At 42.7% G+C, this 18,452-nt stretch overlaps 1 protein-coding gene across 6 annotated transcripts in view; it reads right to left on the minus strand.

The window, feature by feature from the left end:
- Positions 1–4,737: 4,737 nt before the first annotated feature.
- The window catches only part of GLIS1 (GLIS family zinc finger 1), a 204,657-nt gene continuing 190,942 nt past the window's right edge, over positions 4,738–18,452 (minus strand). For all 6 annotated transcript variants that reach the window (XM_030493503.1, XM_030493502.1, XM_030493498.1 and 3 more), the window contains 3 exons: positions 14,991–15,175; positions 8,977–9,144; positions 4,738–5,394 (listed from right to left, as the gene is read on the minus strand). In XM_030493503.1, the coding sequence (XP_030349363.1) occupies positions 5,258–5,394; positions 8,977–9,144; positions 14,991–15,175 (490 nt within the window). In that variant the 3' untranslated portion in view covers positions 4,738–5,257. The remainder of the gene's footprint in view (positions 5,395–8,976; positions 9,145–14,990; positions 15,176–18,452) is intronic.

Consider the following 18,452-nt stretch of genomic DNA (forward strand, 5'->3'; position numbering starts at 1 on the left):
ATACATTGCTGGAGAACTGAATTGAAGTCGTGTAGGTTTTAATAAGATCATAACAAAACCCCTTGAAATCTTTGACTCTTATGCAATTTAAATTCAATTTACAGTCACTGTTTATTTTCACATGCTCGGTTGTTGTTTTAAGAAGTGGGGTTTTTTTGCGCTGCTTGCGTAACTGACATCTATTGCAGTATCGGATCGGTGCTCTTAATGTGCTCTGGAATTTGTTGTTTTGGACTATTACCATTTACAAAGTGTATCCAGTTGAAAGGACAGTCTCAGAAGCAGAGAAGCCCCTCCACAAGCAGCAGCTGGTCCTGCTGTTTGGTGTGTACCTCACTAGAGAGTATGACCTGAAAATGTACTAACTCTGTATCCATGGGAGCATATCTGATACCTGCCACAGGCTGTCACCATTGCTACTGCAGACCTGAGGCTTTGGTCTTACAAATTCCTGGGTCATGTTGCCACATCAGAATTATGGCATTAAAATAGTGTTCTTTTGTCATGATATGCCATGTGTATATATCTCCTTTGCTTGCTAGCAAAGGCACCTCTGTATCGCTGAAAGGATGACTACTTCTATAGCTTGTGAAGTACTGCAGCTAGTAAACGGGACCAGAAGAAGCATTTTGGTTTTCTATACAATGAAACGCTTGAGTTTGATTATATTAAAAATGTAGAAGCCCTGCTGAATGTTTGGCTTCCATCCCAGCTGGTGGAGACTGCAAAGAAGTGCTTCAGCTTCTTCTGTGTCAACTTGAAATTCATTTTCTCTCTCCCAGCTTGATCAGCCACCGAAGGTCATCTTATTTCGGGCGTTCCTAAAGCGTCCTGTGTACACACCGAGAACATACACATGGGGTTTTCATTCACTGGGGAAATGATTTGTGGCTATTTATAAAGTAGGTTTGTAATTTATTATTTGAATTCTGTTGCCTAGATTGAAAAAGTATCTGACAGTGAAATGGAACCAGCAGTTCCATTTTAATTCCACAGGGCAATAATTTTCTACTATTATAAAGCCTTACTCCAGTTATTATACATATTAGTTGGTGGGGTTTTTACAGCACCACAACGAGAAACTTGCCAAGCAATAAATTCCATTGAAAGGTTTCTTTGTGTCTTTAGGAAAAGCTTACATGAGATACTTCCCTACTTACATGTAATAAAAGGACATAATGAAGTACTCAAGCACACATTAACTGGTGCTATTGTGTATTTTAATGCTTTTATTATGGATAACTTTCCAAACTGTACAAACTCAAATGAGAGCTTTTGCGTTTTCAGTCCAGCCTTTTAATTTACAGAAAACCTGATTCACACAGATTCTGGAATTAAATCATCACTCCAGCTGCTCTGCTTTAAGTTTCCCAGACCTTTGTGAATCATTGTGTGGTTTTGAACAGCCTGCTTGTTGTGACAGAAATATTTTTGTAATTGATCAAATATGGTTAGGTTCGGTTGGCTTGTATTTTTAACTTCAAAAAAATGGCATTTTTAGAAGGATTTCTTTAATTTTTAGGAAATGAGATTAATCATGTTTTTAAGACACGATTTCCTTTTAATGTCTCCAGCTAATTGAAGCACAGGAATTATTCTGATTTTTGTCTCAGCCATTATAGCTTTGTTGGCCTTTGGATATGTATTTTCTAGGTCTTCCTTTAAAAGCTTTAGAGTTTTACTGCTTGGCAGTTGTTAAGCTACCTGCCTCTTTGTTTAACGTTCCAGGAAAGAGTTCTGGCCACTTCTGAGACCCAAACCAACCCAAAACTCTGATGTATCAGAATAGATAAGCAACACGACAGAAAGCAGATGTGGCAGTACTCAGAAGCAAAGCCACTTGCCTAGGCTTAAAGCACAATTGGAGCCTTTATGCATTTTAATTCCCAGAGAGGAATGCTGAGTCTGTGCTGCCAGGGACTGCCTGCACCAGGCAGGGCAGCCACAGCTAACAGGTTTGCAGCTGGGACTGGGTGTCCTTGAGAGCTGGAGATCTTGAGGAACCACTTACAAAAGAGGGGTCGCATAACCCCATTCACCTTGTTCTGGAGTGACTGACTGTAAAACTTCCTCAGTGTCTAATTTCTAGAGGACAGAAAGCTAAACTGGATACAGAGGCCCCTTCATCTACACTGGCAAGGTGCAAGCAGGCCCTGGAGAAACAACTAAAATGCACCCATGCATTCTGGTTAGCCCAGACCAGGCTCGGAGTGGTGCTGAACATGCTGCTGTGACAGATGGTCCCCAGGGTTTGCAGAGGCTGCTGCTGGCTGAGGAGAGGCACAGTGGCACCGGGATGCTCTGTGAGCAGACTCCTGGGCTGCTGGAACCTGAGGCTGGGGCACCAGGTCGGTGTTGGACCTGAGCTGCCCCCCATGTGTCTGGGCAGGTTGGTACAAGCCTTTCACTGTGACTGACCTCTGGCTGTCCTCCTTCAGTGTTGTTTTCTTGTTTCTTTCCTCAGCTGCCACCCAGCACTTTCCTTTGCAGCATTTTCCCCTTTTCTGCCTCGTCTGGGTTTCCCTCCCACTCCACCTCTGTGCAAAGTGCCCAACAGAGGCAGGGAGCCACTGGGGGCTAGACTGGCCTCGGAGGTAACACCGTTGCAGAGGGCAGGGTCTTGGTCCCCCAGGAGAGCTGCTGGTCAAGGGTTGTCTGGAGGCATGGGTCACCCTCACTATATCCTGATTCCATGCAAGGTGTTTGTCAAAGAGAGCCTGGTGGGGTTGCAAAGGACATAAATACACTGAGTGGCTGGGGCACTGGAGACCCCTGTGTGTAGGCTGCTACTGTGTTTCCCCAGTACTTTGTTGTGTTCACACGTTGCCACCAAATTATGCTTTAAAATACATATATATTTTCATTGTGGTTGTATATCTTTGTGACTATAAGGAGAACCACAGTCCTGTGAAACCAGTAATGCCACTTCTGCAAATGCTGCCAAAGAACCGCTCCATTCAGCTTGGAGCCTGCTCTGTGGATTCTGATTATGCAGCTGCAAAATGTGGTATTTTCTTAACATGCCACTGAATTGAGCATTTTTTTTCCTGTGGAAGTTGCTGTTTTGCTGAAGCCAGGTGCTTGACATGTTCTATCAGTCCTTTGGGAAGCAGGAGGGGCAAGTTTAGGCTGTTCTCTGGGGAGTGGATTATTGGATTAGAGGCCTGAAAACTGAAGAGATGGGATGTGGCACTGGCATACCTGGCATGAGAGGGGGTCCTTGACAGCTCTGTGTGGGCATACTGCTGCAAGCAGATCCTGGTAATGGGAAGAAGACAGGAAAAAAAGGAAGTACCATCCTCGGTGACTGCCTGGTTTCAATCCACTGTGAGCTTTTCAGTGGTGCCCTGTGTAACTTTGAGCTGTAAGTGAAGGGGTATTTGCCAGAAATCTATTGATGCCCAAGCTGGATGTCCTGTAGAGAGAATGGTGCTTGCGAAGAGTTGCCTGTTGCTGCAAACTTCTCAGGCCTCAGCAGCATTTCAGGTGTGCACCCCTGGCTTGGATGGGCACCTAATAGCCTCCTTAGGTTGTCATGTGTCTGGTGTGGCATCTCTGCTGCTGCAGACATGCTGGTGTGGGAGCTGTGGGAATGGCTTGTTGTTGATGTGGACATGGTGTCCTCTTGCAGGCTTTGCTCTGGGACTTGCTGTCCAAATGTCCTTTGGCCTTTTCGCAAGAGCTCTGCCCTGTGGCATTGGGTGCAGGAGGCACAGCTGGACACTGCCAAGGGCAACCAGGGCATTTAGTGTCACTTGTGTCCATAGTACAAGAGCAAAGTTGATGCTAACTCTAATTATCTTAATTTAACCCAAACCCAGCCTCTCTTTTTCCTTTGTGAGGCTGCACCCACACCTGCAGAACAGCAGGTCCCACATGCAGCAGCATCTCCTGAGGTTGGGGTTTGTATATCAGACAGAAGAAAGCCTTTCAGCTAACCATAGGCTTGCTCCTAGGGTTATTAAGCCCAACTAAGCAGTAGTTTGCAAATGAGAACAGTTGGGTTTTTTTAGTTAGTTTCTGCTTATTGTTCTCCCAACTCACCATGGACATTTTCAGGAGCTCACATCTAACCTGCCTGTGCTGGCACACACTGGGAGCACATGTCCCCTTGCAGGATGCCTGTCTCTCCAAGGAATCATGACTAGGCTGGGAAATGCAGCCCACTGAGGCCAGGGAACCGAGCTACTGCAGGTGGCCTCTGTTTCTCTGGAAGCTGGTGATTACAAGTGCTTTGGATGGAGGAAAGCCCTCCCAAGGTGTCCTGCCAGAAGTGGAGAGGTCAGAGTGGCTTCCAGCTCTTGTGAATAGACAAATCAGGTGACCTGCCCCACACTTAGTGTTTGTGCAGTGTGAACATGCCCCTGATCTCACAGGGCATGAGGGGATGTTTACTTGCAGAGGCACAAAGCCAACCACAGCTGCATTTCATTTTCCCCTGTACTGCTTGTGCTGATGCACCCACCATGGCAGGGGCAGCAGGCAGGCTGCGAGAGAGTTTAGGGCCGGTGAGCACCAAGTGAGGAGGAGGCAGCCTGTGGTGCTGCCCTGTGCTGGAAGGCTCTGGTCCTGTCACTCAGCCTGCAAGCACCTTGGTTTCCTTCACATACACTTGGGGGGTTATAATTTCACCCTTACTGAAATGTCACTGCTTTGTTTAAATCACTCTCAGGCATTTTAAGAATGGAATATTAGGATTTATCAGGCAGACCGGTGATGTTAAGAAATGACAGGACACTTGTTTCCAGTTTTTAATGCTTTCTTGTAAAACTGAAAATATAAAACCAGCCGAGCAAATGAAGATCTTTATATACATGAGGTCTGTGATTAAAAAAATCCTTCTAGTTAAAAAAAAAAAAGAGAGAGAAGAATTGACCAATGAGTTAAACGAAAACTGATTAAAGGGAACAACATTCTCAAATTGAAATGTACTTTGCAGGAAAAAAACAACCCTTCTTTACAAGTTTATTATATAACTTACTTACATTTACACTTTACTGAGAGAACTTACAAAACAAGCTGCTTGAAATGCTCCTCATTCCCTTAAAGCATGAATTTCAAAGTGCCACAGCAAAGGAACAGGTTCCAATATTATCTTATACAGACTATTCATGTATAAAATGGTTTGGTAAATGTGAGGTGTTTGTTTAAATGAGCACATATAGGGATACAGACTAAATAAAAGTACTTGAACAACACCTTTGTTATTACATACTCAGTTACAGGTATAATAAAGGCAACAGGGTCAGCACTGCTCTTAGGTATCTGTATAGATGGAAGGAATGTGATTCAAGCAGTGATCAAAGGCGCCATTCTGGAAGAATCCACTTTCATCAGTTCCATTGGAAACCATGTCTTCAGATACACACTGTGCTTCAGAGATTGCATCATAGCCTGAAAGCGGGACAAGTTGTATGGACATGATTTAGTACCATAGTACATATAAGGAAGGAAGCATCGTTTGAGGCCTGGGATTACACAGTACAGCCCAGTGTTAATGAAAAGACAATAGGGTTTACCATCAAAGCCTTACCCAGGAGATACACAAACTAATCTCCATGGACATTTGTGTCATAGGAGATGAAGCTCCCATTCATTTCTGTGGAAAGCTACCCATTTGCAAGTGAAGTGCAACTATCAGAGTATGACTCTCTTGGGACTTTACAGTCATTATCTGAATAGGATGTCAAAACAATGAGTGGGCAAGGATCCGAGTAAGTGTGCACTGGAAGCGATGCAGCCCTCTTGCTTTGTGTGTTTTTCCTTCTAATGGCACTTAAGAAAAATGTTCCATGTCTCTCCCAGCTGCTCTTAAGACCCAGAAAAAAATCTGGATCCTGCATTTATTGGATCCCCTTATACTGCAGAAGTGAGGTTTGTCAGGTCAGGCTCACAGGACGTATGGAAGGAGCTGTGCGGTGTCCTCAGCCCACCAAAGACCACCATGCTGCCAGCTACTCACCTGGCCCAGCTGCCTGGTGCTTGCCAGGCTACCACAAAGCCACTATGGTGGGGAAGAATTTCTCTGCCCTTCTCCTTTTATAATGCAAAACTTACTTCCACAGCTTTTTGAGCCTCCCGGAGCTGTGCATCCCTATGGAAATGAACAGCTTTGCCAGCTACCAGGTGCTATGGGAGCTGGACTGCCAGGGAGTCTGAAACAGAAGAGTTATTGCCCAGCCCAAAGGTCATGAACATTTCCTATTATGCCCCACTAGAACCTGCTTTTTCAACCGGTCCATCAAGGCTCATCTTACTGCAGTCCTGCTCTTTCCTCACTTTACCCATGCTGTGTTCACCCCCTGCCCTGCCCCTCTCCTTTCTGCATCTGCCCCTGAACCCTCACTTCTCACACCAGCCAGCTCCTCCTGTCTGCCCCATGGCCCTGTGGTCTGCCTGTGGACTGGGCAACCTCCTAAGCCTTCTCCTACAACAGTATTTGAACCCACCCCGCTACCCCGTCCCCAAAATACTGAGCATGAAACATTGACACCTTGAACATAGGCATTCTGTTTTACCATGTATGACCCGATTTGGTTTGGGTCTGTGTGAGCTCCTATGCAAGATTCTGACCCCTGCACCCAGCCCTCAGAGCCCACCTATTTTAATAATCGGCAGCAGCATTAAGTCAGCTGAGGCAACACATGGAACAAGATTCTTCTAATTAAGAGCATGCCTGTGAACTAAAAGTGCCTGATGTAGGAAATAGATCTTTTACAAATCACATTCCTGTGAACTCAAGTCTACTTGTGGATGTTTGATCCTCATGGTTACAGCACTGGGACATGGCTCCATCCTCTGCTTGACAGAGGAGCTCTTGGAGCCATCAAGAAATGACTTATTCTGTGCCTCAGTTCCCCATGTGGAAAATGGGGCTCTTGCTTCTCTTTAGCATTTCTCTCATCTCTTCCTCCTGCCTAACTCTGCAGGCAAGCGTGTCTGGATGTGGCTGAATCAAATGCTGCACCAGGCTTAACTGAGGCCTCTGGGCCGTGCAGCACCGCACTGCCAGCAGCAGTGGCAGATCCTCTGGGCTTACACCACCACATCTGGTTTCAGAAAGCCCCGACGGCTCAGTCTTTAGAACTTAATTACAGGTATTTTACTATTAGGTATGTTTTTATTATTTGAGACCTAATTCTCTACTTACTCACATCGCTGCATTTTCCTATGACGTATCAATTTACTGTTAGTTTACAGGTCAAGTTCTGCTGCCTGCAGAAATCTGGCATGCAGCACGTGTCCAAAGTCTGTGGCAGAGGAACTCAGCCTGTTTATCGGCCCTGTGCTGCGTCACTCCAAGTGGAGTGAGCAGTAGTTTGATAGATTTTCTGAGTGTTTATGTTACGCTGATTTCCATTTGAGGAGCCTGTATACAGGGTAGATACACAACCACCAAGAGAAGCATACAGCCCAGAAATCATTATTAGATTCCAGATAGAGTAAACTATCCAAAGTCCAGAACAGAAAATAAGAATTTATTGACTGTTAATATGATTCATGGAGCAGCTGTTTGCCAGTCACATTTGGCATTCCTGGGAGATGAGATCTCATTTAATATTAATGGTGCTATAAAAGCCTGAACAAAAATTAATGCATAGCCTTGATGAATCTTACAAACCTGAATGGTTCTATTTTACACACAAAAAGATAAGATTTATGTATTTCATATATATTTATGTTTCAGCCTTTTAAGTATTTGCTTACCTCAATAACCACTCTAAAAGCAAAAATACTACACAGAAACATTTCTTAATAGTTTAGCCCCAGACAGAAAAATCAACTGTTGTTGAAGTTGGTGTCTTGCCATAGTATTATTCTTTGCTCCTACAATTTCTTTTGGAAAGTTTATTTAGTCTGTTCTTTAAATATTGCAGGCTGTCAATCTAAACTTGAAATTTGATGTTAACATGAAAAAACTGTGTTTTAGTAATATCAAACTTATGAATAACGCAAAAGAATTCAAAGTTGAAGTTGAAACTTCATCTTAAACTTTTCCCTTGTGTTCGTTAATGATGCATACGCTTTCTAGTGCGGAACACCAGACAAATGCATGCCTGCTCTCACTGAACAGAGTCTCCTTTAATACAAAACAAACAGGAAAGTCAACTCTAGTTTTGTGGTCTGACTCAGGCCCCATTTCAAAAAGCATTTAAACATATGTTTCCAGTACCGTCCTTAACCAAGATGCCCTCCTATCTGAGAGATATGTAAGTAAAGAGACTAGTAAATGGTGGTGTTTCATGGCTCTGACATTCATTTTGTTTGATTTCAGTAAGTCTGTCAATTCTTAATTGTGGTTTCAAAAGTAGAAAACGATGCTTTATAAAAATGAATACTTCAATACTGAAGCATTATAGTAATCCAGCTACCATAACTTGTGGCAAATTTTACATTATGCAAATATGTAGCTAAATGGGAAAACACAATTGCCATGAATGTGCAAAGCACAAAGGAACTCCTGGACAAAACTAAACTAGTCTTTTTAGCTGAATTTATCGAAGCAGTGTCTTCCCATTTTGTAAACATCAGGATTGCGAAACAAAGGCACTCTTTTATTCCTGCTTTGAAGGAATAAAAGTCCCTGCTGCTGCTGTTTTCTTCAGAGTTGTGTTAACTGTCTTTTTAACTTCAACCTGACTATAAAAGCCTCCCTGAGCGTACCTGGAGAGACATACCATGAATAGCCCACACAATAAATGTGAGCGGTGTCTTGTTTGTCAGCTCTCCCGAAGCTATGTACTGCCTGTGACATCCAGCAGAAGGAAAGGAGAATTTGTCCATCAGTCAAATACAGCAGGATTAAAGAAAATAAATTAGCTCTTCTCCTGGGATTTTTATAGATGCAAATGAATTTCAGTGACTGAGCTTTTTATGCAAGTATATTTTTATAACAGCATTGACTATAAAATGTGTTCTTTCCCCCCCCTGCTAAAAATATCACATGGGTAATTCTTTATAGGCGGAATAAATTACCTGTTGAAGCTAAAGGTGCATTGAGTATGTGATAGCCATTCTGTCTCAGAGGATTAAAGCAGTGGGATTCCCCTGTGAGCACATCACTGGTGACAGACTGGTCCATTGTTCTGTAGCAGTCTCCATAGTGGAAACAGTTTTGTATTGAGTGAAAGCTGCCTTGGTAACCTGAAAACAGATATCACACGCACATTTTAACACCACTGCAATGGTATTAGATCTATTTCTGTCACAGTATTTCATTACTATCGTGGGGGATTTTAGTTCCTCATTTTAACTATGGAAAAACGATCATGGTGTTCTATAAGGCATAATAATACAGAAGCTACATCAGACTCGGTCCCACAAGGTGCTGTGGACTGTGAGCCCCATCAACCAAAAATCTCAAGGATGTGCGTCATTTCAAGTAACAGATCAGCTGAACGCAGTCAGCAGCCCACTTGTGTTCAAAGCTTAAGTACTTTGGGTTTTGCCAGCAGAAGCTGTGACTTGTGCACAACTGTGAAGATATCTAACAGTAAAGGACAAATGCATTGCTGAGGAAGGAATTTTACAACTAGGAAGTATGTGCCAGCATCCTAAAAGAAAATGTTATTTGCTCCCTTAAGGACAACCTCAAAGCATGCCACAAGAGTTATACTAACCATGGCCTGATTTAATGATTTTCCTTCCTCCTGCCTCAATTACCTTTTCTTGATTCCAGGTGCATTGCACACTATTTGCACAGTCATATTAGCTATCTGTTTTCTTACCTTCTCTCAAAGTCCCCTCTGAAATGATGCTCCTTCCCTTATATGCAACTGAAGTCAACCGAGTCAGGTGTTAATTTTAGTAGAATGTGCTATCAGGATTTTCCTCTATTTGCCAGAAAAAATACGGAGCTGTTGTCTTTCTTCCCTTAGCCTTACTCAGACAGAAACGTTTTCTAAGGAACCAGATAGTTCAGCCAAACAGACACAACCAGATCAGCCGCTGACAGAAGCCAGCACAACCCCACTCAGCAGTGACTTGCTGGGCTGGTTGTGCAGGTATTCATTCTGGTTGTTCGGAAAGAAATTCCTGTGCCTGTCACCAAAGAGCCTGGGTGCTGTACAGGGGGAATTTTGTCCCTTACAGATCATGCAGTGTATAAGGTTTTTCCTGTTAAGAAAGATCCCCTGTCTTTTTCTGCATTTTCCCTTTAATTCCAAAGTTTGACCAAGGAGATAGTATCTGTTCATTCTGGTCATGTTCTCTAAGGTGGTAATAAATAAGGCTAAGTGAGGCAATTCTTTAGTAAAAATACAATGAACTCATCGAGTGGGGAAAGATTTGCTCTGAAGTTTCACAGTTTCATATGTGTTTTGGCAGAATCTGCATGGATTAGATGATTCATTTCTTGAGAACCTGTGCTCCTCCACCACAAAATACCTAAACTGTTGATATCCATGACTGGTGAAGTACGAATGGATGACTGTGTTAGATAAAGACACTATGCACACTGTACCAAAGCTGTTTGTATTTGCTGCTACGTAGAAGGCGGCTGAGAAATTTGGAAAGCTGAGTATTAAATGATGCATGTCCTTCCTTGGAATAAATAGACAGCCACTTCTGTTTACTGCCTGGAGAGTCTGGCTCATGCAACCAAAAAGCTCTTATGAAAGGTAGCAAAGCCATAGTTTGATGTGGTTTTAGGTACAGGGCTTTATTGATTGGCTTTTGATAATTATCCTGACTTTTCTGTTTACAAAATATGAACTCCCTGCTATAAACCTTCTAAAAATATATCCTTCTGAGATGAACAGGGAAAAAAAAATTAGACACTTGGCTTCACATGAGGTGTAACTGGTTGTAGAGAGCACTTATATGCATTGCTAGAGAAAAAAGTGAACCTCTTCCAGAATGTCTGCTAGATACCTCACTTCTAGGGAAGGCATGACGTGTATTTTCTCTGTCTCTGTAATTGCTGCCCTTTCGTCATGCTCCCAGGCTTGCCTTTGTTAAACCTATTAAATAATAGCTTTATGATGTACAGGGCTGGCACAGTGACTCAGAAAATCAGAGAACAGCCAAGCCTGACAGAACTGGGTTGAAACTAGTTGGATCCAGGGATTTCTCAAGACCTACGGGTAAAGATTTCTTTTGAAGTGTTTTCAGTTTCACTGTCTAGCTGCTCAGGAAAACATACCTGAGGCAGAGAACTGCCTCAGAATCAGAAATCTGGTAAAGAACTGCTAAAAGCAATCAAATTCTCCATTGGACTGCAGCATCTATCCCTCAGCATCACTGTGTGATATTCTGAAAAGGCAGCACAAAAAAGTGTAACTAACTGGAACTATGCAGTGAAGAGACACAATGTAGGAAAATACTAGTGTTACTTCACTGTTGTATTCACTAGGAGCAAATTCCTGCTAAATGCTCCCTGAAGTAAATACAGAGAAATGCACCATTCCGGTTCTAATGTGCTTGCAGATGTGATAAATGCAGGTAGCAAACTGAAGAAAGACGACAGCATGAGGAAGGGATCAGTTGCAGTGCTGGTCACTGGTCAGCTGAAACAAACCACGGCACTAAAAAGGGGACTTTTATTCCTTCTGACCTGAGCAGTATAATGAAAGCTTCCTTTTCCATGAGCTTCAGAGAAGTGATGAGACAGTGGGAGCCTATAAGAAAGGGGTAGAGGCTGGGTAGGAAGAATTGTGCTTGCTGTATTAAAAGCTGTATTTCAAAATTTAGCCAGCTGAATGTTAATCTTGGAAGGTGGAAATGAGTCTTGGAGTGGCTGAAACTGCATACCTCCAGGTTGAAGGACTGCAGGATCATTGAGTTGCTATGTCAGTAAGACTGTTTTCATGACTTTTTACATACTTTCTATACCCGCTGCTTAAGGGGCATGATTGGAGAGTTTCTTTTGGTACCAGGTAGGTTGGCCCTTCCTGATGGCCTTCAGTAGCATGGCATGGCTCAAGAGGCCAGTCAGGCTGTTCAGAGGATCTGAGCCTCACACATCTTTCACACTATTAAAAAGGGAAAACTGCCAGCTTGTTTAAACGCTAAGTGTTCCCAAACCCCAGAGTCATTAGACAAGAGATGGAAAGGCCATGCGAGTTAAAGCAACCACAAGGACTTTTGTAACAACGGCTGCTCTTGCCAGATAAGGTTTCATTCATTTTACACAACCACAGGAAATGAAACTTGTTGCTCGCAGGCACTACAATGTTTGATTTGCATATGTAGTACAAGTCAGAGCCTTACTGCATTTATAACACCTCTAAAATGTGCAGTATGAAACAAAGGTGCTTTTGGTTCATGCCATTCAGTTGTGGTTCCTTCAGATTTCTTCAAATGCTTTACACAGAATGTATTAGGAATTATGATTAATATCCCATAACTAATGGTTCAATTAACAACCACATATGGATCAGAGTAAACTAAACATGGAGTATTTTTTACAAGTTCTTGAAAAAGACTTCCTTCAGTGGTTAATATGAAGTAAGCAAGAAGGCTTGTCTGGTGCAAACAGCCCTGCTCCTTCTAGGAGCGCAGAAGTGTAATACTGATTTGGCAACAAGAGTTTCACCAATATTTTTTTTTCCACATGGATTTTAGGTTTTCCTTCAGTTTTGATTTCAATCAAAATTTTTCTGAGGTTCATTTTTAAGCGAAGAATTTGCTAAATGTCCTGTCAGTTTAAAGGATCACTGTTAAATGGTTTATGGACAGTAGATGTAGAAATATAGCAGTTAATAAAGGAATAAACCGAGTTCCAAACATAACATTTAGTTAAAATTTTACTTTGAAATAATTTGTGACAGAAAAGCTGCAGTTAACCACTTCACACAGTGCACTGGCTGCCTCTGTTTCTCTAAGGCCCAGCCGAGAAAACTTCAAGCAGCTTTCAAATAAATGATGTAATGAGCAAATAATTGAAATATGCCTATTAAATGCCATCGTGTTATGTCATGTCATTTACATGTATGTGCAAATAAATCTCAGCTTTTCAAATTCCATAAAATTTCTGTCAAGAAGTCATGTCAGATATAAATAACTACAGGATTCTGTTGCCTGCCAAATTCTTTCAGCATGTAATAATTTCCATGTGATCTTACTACAACTAGGTTTAAACATATAAGTAAGGTCAGCTTATTCTTTCATTATCAATATTTCTGCTACCAGCTTGACAAAGCTTGCTGTTTTCTAAACATTTCACATCCACAATGTTTATATGCTTCTAGATAGATGCAGAGTTCCACACCAAGATGTAGATAATGTTCCAAAAGTTCAAAGCTCCCAAATTACTACAGATTCCATGAGAAAAGTGTGCTGTTACTGAACTGAGATGCAAAAAAGACATAGAGCCAGTACAGCCAAGTACAGGTTACACATCAATTGATTTCAAAGGCTGCTAATCAAAATTGATTTTTGATTGACCATTTCCATAATGAATTTATAATAATACTTCAACATTTGGTCAAAGTAGAAAATTATGGCTTTTTCAAAACCACACAACGTAACACTTAGAAAGCAACAATTCATTCAAAAGGAAATGTGGTTTTCTTAAGGAATAAAGTCAATTTATTTAAGTGGTTCAAAACTTGTTCTGTCTATGCATTTGTTTCTGCCATAGTAATGAGCTGCTAAACTTTCCTCTTGTGGTTTGTAGTTATTTAGCTCATTATAGTAACATAATCATATATCATTATATGCTATCATAAATCTGCCACTTTTCCCTTAATCTTTTTAAATTGAATAATCTGTTGAGCATCAGGTTGAGTTAGTTTTTCCTTCAGCACAAATCATTTCCTATAATACGCTTTAACTTTTCAGACGAAGTCAATCCAACCAAAGAGCAAAAATGCTCCTTGGAGAAGGAAAGGCCGAGGGAACTGTTGGGATACTGAACTGTTGGGATACTGAATTGCTCACTGGGTTTGTGCTCTTGGCCCTGGGTTTCAGACCTACCCTTACCATCTATTGAGAGAAACCAAACTGCCCGTTTTGCCCACTGGTAAATTGATCACATGTGATACTTTGCCAGCCAAAAATTACCTTATATAAGTGACAGTACGGCTGTGAAACGAGTTCCCAAAAAGCTGGTTATCTGCCTGTATAAACTTACACACTTGGTTATTCTTGCAATCAGACACATGTCCTGTATGATGCTTTATTGTGAGTATTTACCACACTTAAGCAGCATACCATCTGGATTATAGAACAGAGTTCTTATATACAAGCTCCTGTCACTGGAAGAATCTGTGATAATAATATCTCTTGCTAATTTATACCTCGAAAACTGCAGAACCATTAGTTAGTTCCCACAGCAGAACTCTGCAATAGGTAAATAAGGTCCCCATGAAAAAGGCTGAGTAATCCAGAACGAAAAATGGTTTAAATTAAGCAGTGGGACAGCTGCCTAGTGCTTAGCTCCTGCCATTCCTGTCCTCAAGTCACACTGGTACTCTATAGCTGTACAGAGTGCTTTGGCATATTAGTGTATAAAATAATACAGGTGTCCAACTTCCAAGTAACAAAGAGCAAACTGTTTATCTAAACTCATGTCTAGCGCATCACTATTAGTGGACTGAGAGGACACTGCCAAGGTCTGCTTCAGCCCATATATTTTGGGACTAGATGGCTCTGGCAGGGTCCCTCTCGCCAAGCCGATGGAAGGCTGGATGACCAGCCTCATCTCATCTCATCTGGATGACTAGTCAGATGAGATGCATGGCTAGTAGCAATCTACTGAAAAACCTAAGTGCAAGAGATCTGCTGCTGGGAAACTTCCCCCATTAGGATACCATATCACAGCATGTGCCGGTCTGAATGCTTTGCTCTGTGTATGTATGAAGCCACTTTAAAAATTGGAGTTCCCATTGAAATGCTGTCAGTGCCTTAATAATTGTATTATTATATAAGCATATAAAAGATATATATTTTGGCCAATATGTAAGTATTGGCCGAAAATGCAAAAACTGCAATAAATTCTTTCTCCCCAGCTAGAAATTAGGAAAAGAAAGACAAGAGGGAAGAGTTACCTTGAGATCCCTGCTGTACAGACTGGTTTTGAAATTGAGCGTATGGTTTATTTGGTATTCCAGAAAATTGCTGCCCATTTGGTGACTGGCTGTGTGATGATGGAGAGCCGTGTTTCTGCAATAGGGAAGGTGGAACTAATGCTTTCAGGGGGCTGACAAGCGGAGAGATTATGTTGGGAGCAAGCCTAGAAAAAGAAAAGACAGAAAAACTTCACATATCACATATGGGAAAATGAAATACTTGAAAGGTCCTATTTCCATAATGGCCAAACTACAGGAACATTTATTTTGCAGGTAGAAATTATGTTGTAAAAGAAAGATAACAATGTAGTGCTGCTTACAGGTCTTCCTTAGGAGGAAAGGGGGTTAGAAAAGGATTTGTATTCCTTTCCACTGACTTCCTGTACTAGCCATAATGACAGGCTCAAAATGACACCACTGCTCAGCAAGCAAATTCAACACAGCTCAGTTTTAAGTTGAAATCCCATAAGCTTAGATACATGTCCAGAAAACAGAAGTGGAAAATATAGTTAGAGTGAGTAAATGCAAGTAAATTGTTTTAGTGTCTTCGTAGTTTTAACAGGGTAAAGCTTTCCACCCAAATTGCAGCCAAGACAAAGAAAAGCAGTAGCTTCAGTTATTCCTCATGTAGGATTGTTTTTAGACTTAGAAATACAGCTTAAACTGCAACAGTTGGTACCATCCTTTAAAGAAAAAGCCTGAGTAAGTGTTTGCTTGTGGTGGCCTTGCTCAGTGTAAGACTGAGAGTGGTTATACCTGAGAGATGGAAAATCCCCACCAGCCGTCTGGGACTGGGGCCAGCACAGGGGCACTGGGGCAGTCCTGCTTGGGGAACAGCCCCTGACCAAGCTGAGGAAGATCCTTACCAACCCACTCCCATGGAGTGCCTGGGCATCCTCTGCCACCAGTGAAGCAGAGGAGCTTCAGTGCTTCCTTCCTGTCACAACACGACCATCCCACCAAGAGGTGCTGCAGCATCTGGCCCAGAAGGGACGGACCCCTTGCCAGAGAACTGACTTTTGGCCATTTACAGGCAAAGAGGTGGCATGGTGCAGAAGATGGGACCAAAAACCTGGCACTCATGTACAAGCCTCTTTTTGAGCTGTATTACACTAACTCTGTAAATGAGTAAATAGGTAGAAGCTGGATCTTCTGCCTTCCTACAGTAGCTGTGACAAGTGGCCTTTTGCTCCAAAGCCCGGTGTTACACTGTCAAACGTGTGGGCTGTGTCGACCCCATGTTCACCATATACTCTCTGCTGCCTCTGAAGCTTTTGCTAAACATAAGAAATGACTTTTTGAGCAGCACTAGAACAGCCAGACACAAGAAATACCACCTGTGTGTTTGAGAGCCACCTTGCTGAAGCTTCACAAATACAGGTCCTGAGGCGCAGAGATAAAAATACCCCTGCAGGTTATAATACATGTCACTGGAAAGAAATAATACATGGGCTGGAAAGAAATATTGAGCACAAACCACCGCAAGAGTACAAAGAATGAACTAAAACCCAAATCAAACCTCTCAAAGGTGTCTTCCTCCACCACTGCACAAGGCGTTCCAACACCATAAGCCACCATTTGCAATAGCAGTTCCTCACCGGTTTGTGCAACTGCTTCTTGGAGTAGTTAGGTTTAAACTTGGGGAGTGAGGCTATGCTTGAGTTAGGGCTAAGCACTCCATGGGAGCGTTCGAGAGGTAAATATAGATGAACTGTGAATTAATGGTGACAACAGCTTAATCGAATTTAACAGGAGAGGCAGAGGAACACTGCCAAAAGCTGTCACACTGACACTCTTTTAAAAGGGGCTTAAATAAATCAGCCAGTCAAAGCCCATCCTATGCTGAAATAATTCCATCTCCCAAAACAGGAAAAGAAGGCATATAATACAAACCACAGAGACTCTGAATATCCCCAAACCAAACTGAAGAATTCAGCCAGTATTTGTAAATGGCTGAAGGCAGGGATATTTTCAAGCTAAATATGTAAGAACTGGAAAATAATCCCAACAACAGAGCTGGGATGGCCTTTGCCCTGTAACGGCTGCAGAGGTGCTAAACATGGACAAGGGAACGCAGGGGCCACCTGTGCCCTCTTCAGGTCAGAGACAGAAAATGCTCTCTGGAGCCTGAACCGAATCTGAAGAGCAGATGCTTGGGGGAAAATACCGAGTTTATGTGCTAAGCAGCAGCTGAACGCTAAGGTCAGCTCCCGTGTGGCTGAAGTTTTTCCTCAAAGGTCTCAGTAGAGCAATAGTTTAACACAAATGAGCTGTCGCGCAGCCCAGCTCCAAGCTGTATCTGCTGTGAATGGTCTCAGATGCGTGTCTGTGGTCAACTCTTGCATGAAGATGGGGCTGACATTACTTGCTGGGACCTACGGAAGAACCTTTGCTATGGTCTCTTCCGAGACTGCAAGTGGGTGCCAGCAAAGCACAACCACAGATTCCAGCGTGGTCACCAGCCCTTTCAAATGGCACACTGACCTCCACACACCAGAAATGCTATTAGGAGCCTGGAAATGCTTCTGTCTGAAAGGAGATGAAAAAGACTGCAGTTGTTTTCATTGGAAAGATAATAGCTAAAAGAGATCATGATAGCAACATTTATATGGATAATGACTACACATGCATTTAAAAGAGAAACAAAAGAGGTACTAAAAACTCCAAGGCCTGGAGAGCCAGAAACCACTCTGAATGAGGGAAGAAAATACTTCTAGTGAGCGAATACTCTGCAACTGCCTGGGTTGGGTTTCCTCTGCCTTCTCTTGAAGTGTCTTGTCCTGGCTACTGCTGGGAAATGAGCACCCCATCAGAAGCCTGCCAGGCAGCTTGCTGCCCAGTGCTTTGTGGGCATGCTTGAGGAAGCCCATTGTTACCTTCTTTACAAACATCTTACATGTCAAACAAAAATCGTACGTTTAAGGTGTCCAGCTGTGGGAATACTGAAAATCCCAGTTTCCCTACCCAGTTTAACTACTCCCAGAGGCTACTTAAATCTTAACCATGTGAGAATGTAAGAGTTTTTACTGTTATTAAAGCAGCGCTTCTCCCCATTCACAGTCTTTTGCATCCCTGTTTTTCCTGTGTGTGAGCTCAAAGTTGTGCTGGTGTCTATGCCTCGAAGCCTTTCAAATGGTGGGCTAAGAGCATGTGAGATTCCCCATGCGAGGCTGGAGGGGTGAGCTGAGCGGCCGTGCAGAGCTGCCAGCTCTCTGCTCCCGCTCGGCACTGCTGTCACTCGCTGGAGCTCAACAAACATTGCTGTCTGCAGGCAGCCAGTATCCTAGGAGCTTCCTGTAGCACAGGAACTTGAGCCAAAACCCTGAAAGTGCTGTGTAACACTTGACACTGCTGGAAGAGAGTCTCATACCGTTGAGCAGGTCACTGTAAAATCTACTACATTCTGCTCCGTCTCTCCCAAACAGGGAATTTAACGTGTTT

Source organism: Strigops habroptila, chromosome 8, assembly GCF_004027225.2.
Source record: "Strigops habroptila isolate Jane chromosome 8, bStrHab1.2.pri, whole genome shotgun sequence".
NCBI classification, from domain to species: domain Eukaryota; kingdom Metazoa; phylum Chordata; class Aves; order Psittaciformes; family Psittacidae; genus Strigops; species Strigops habroptila.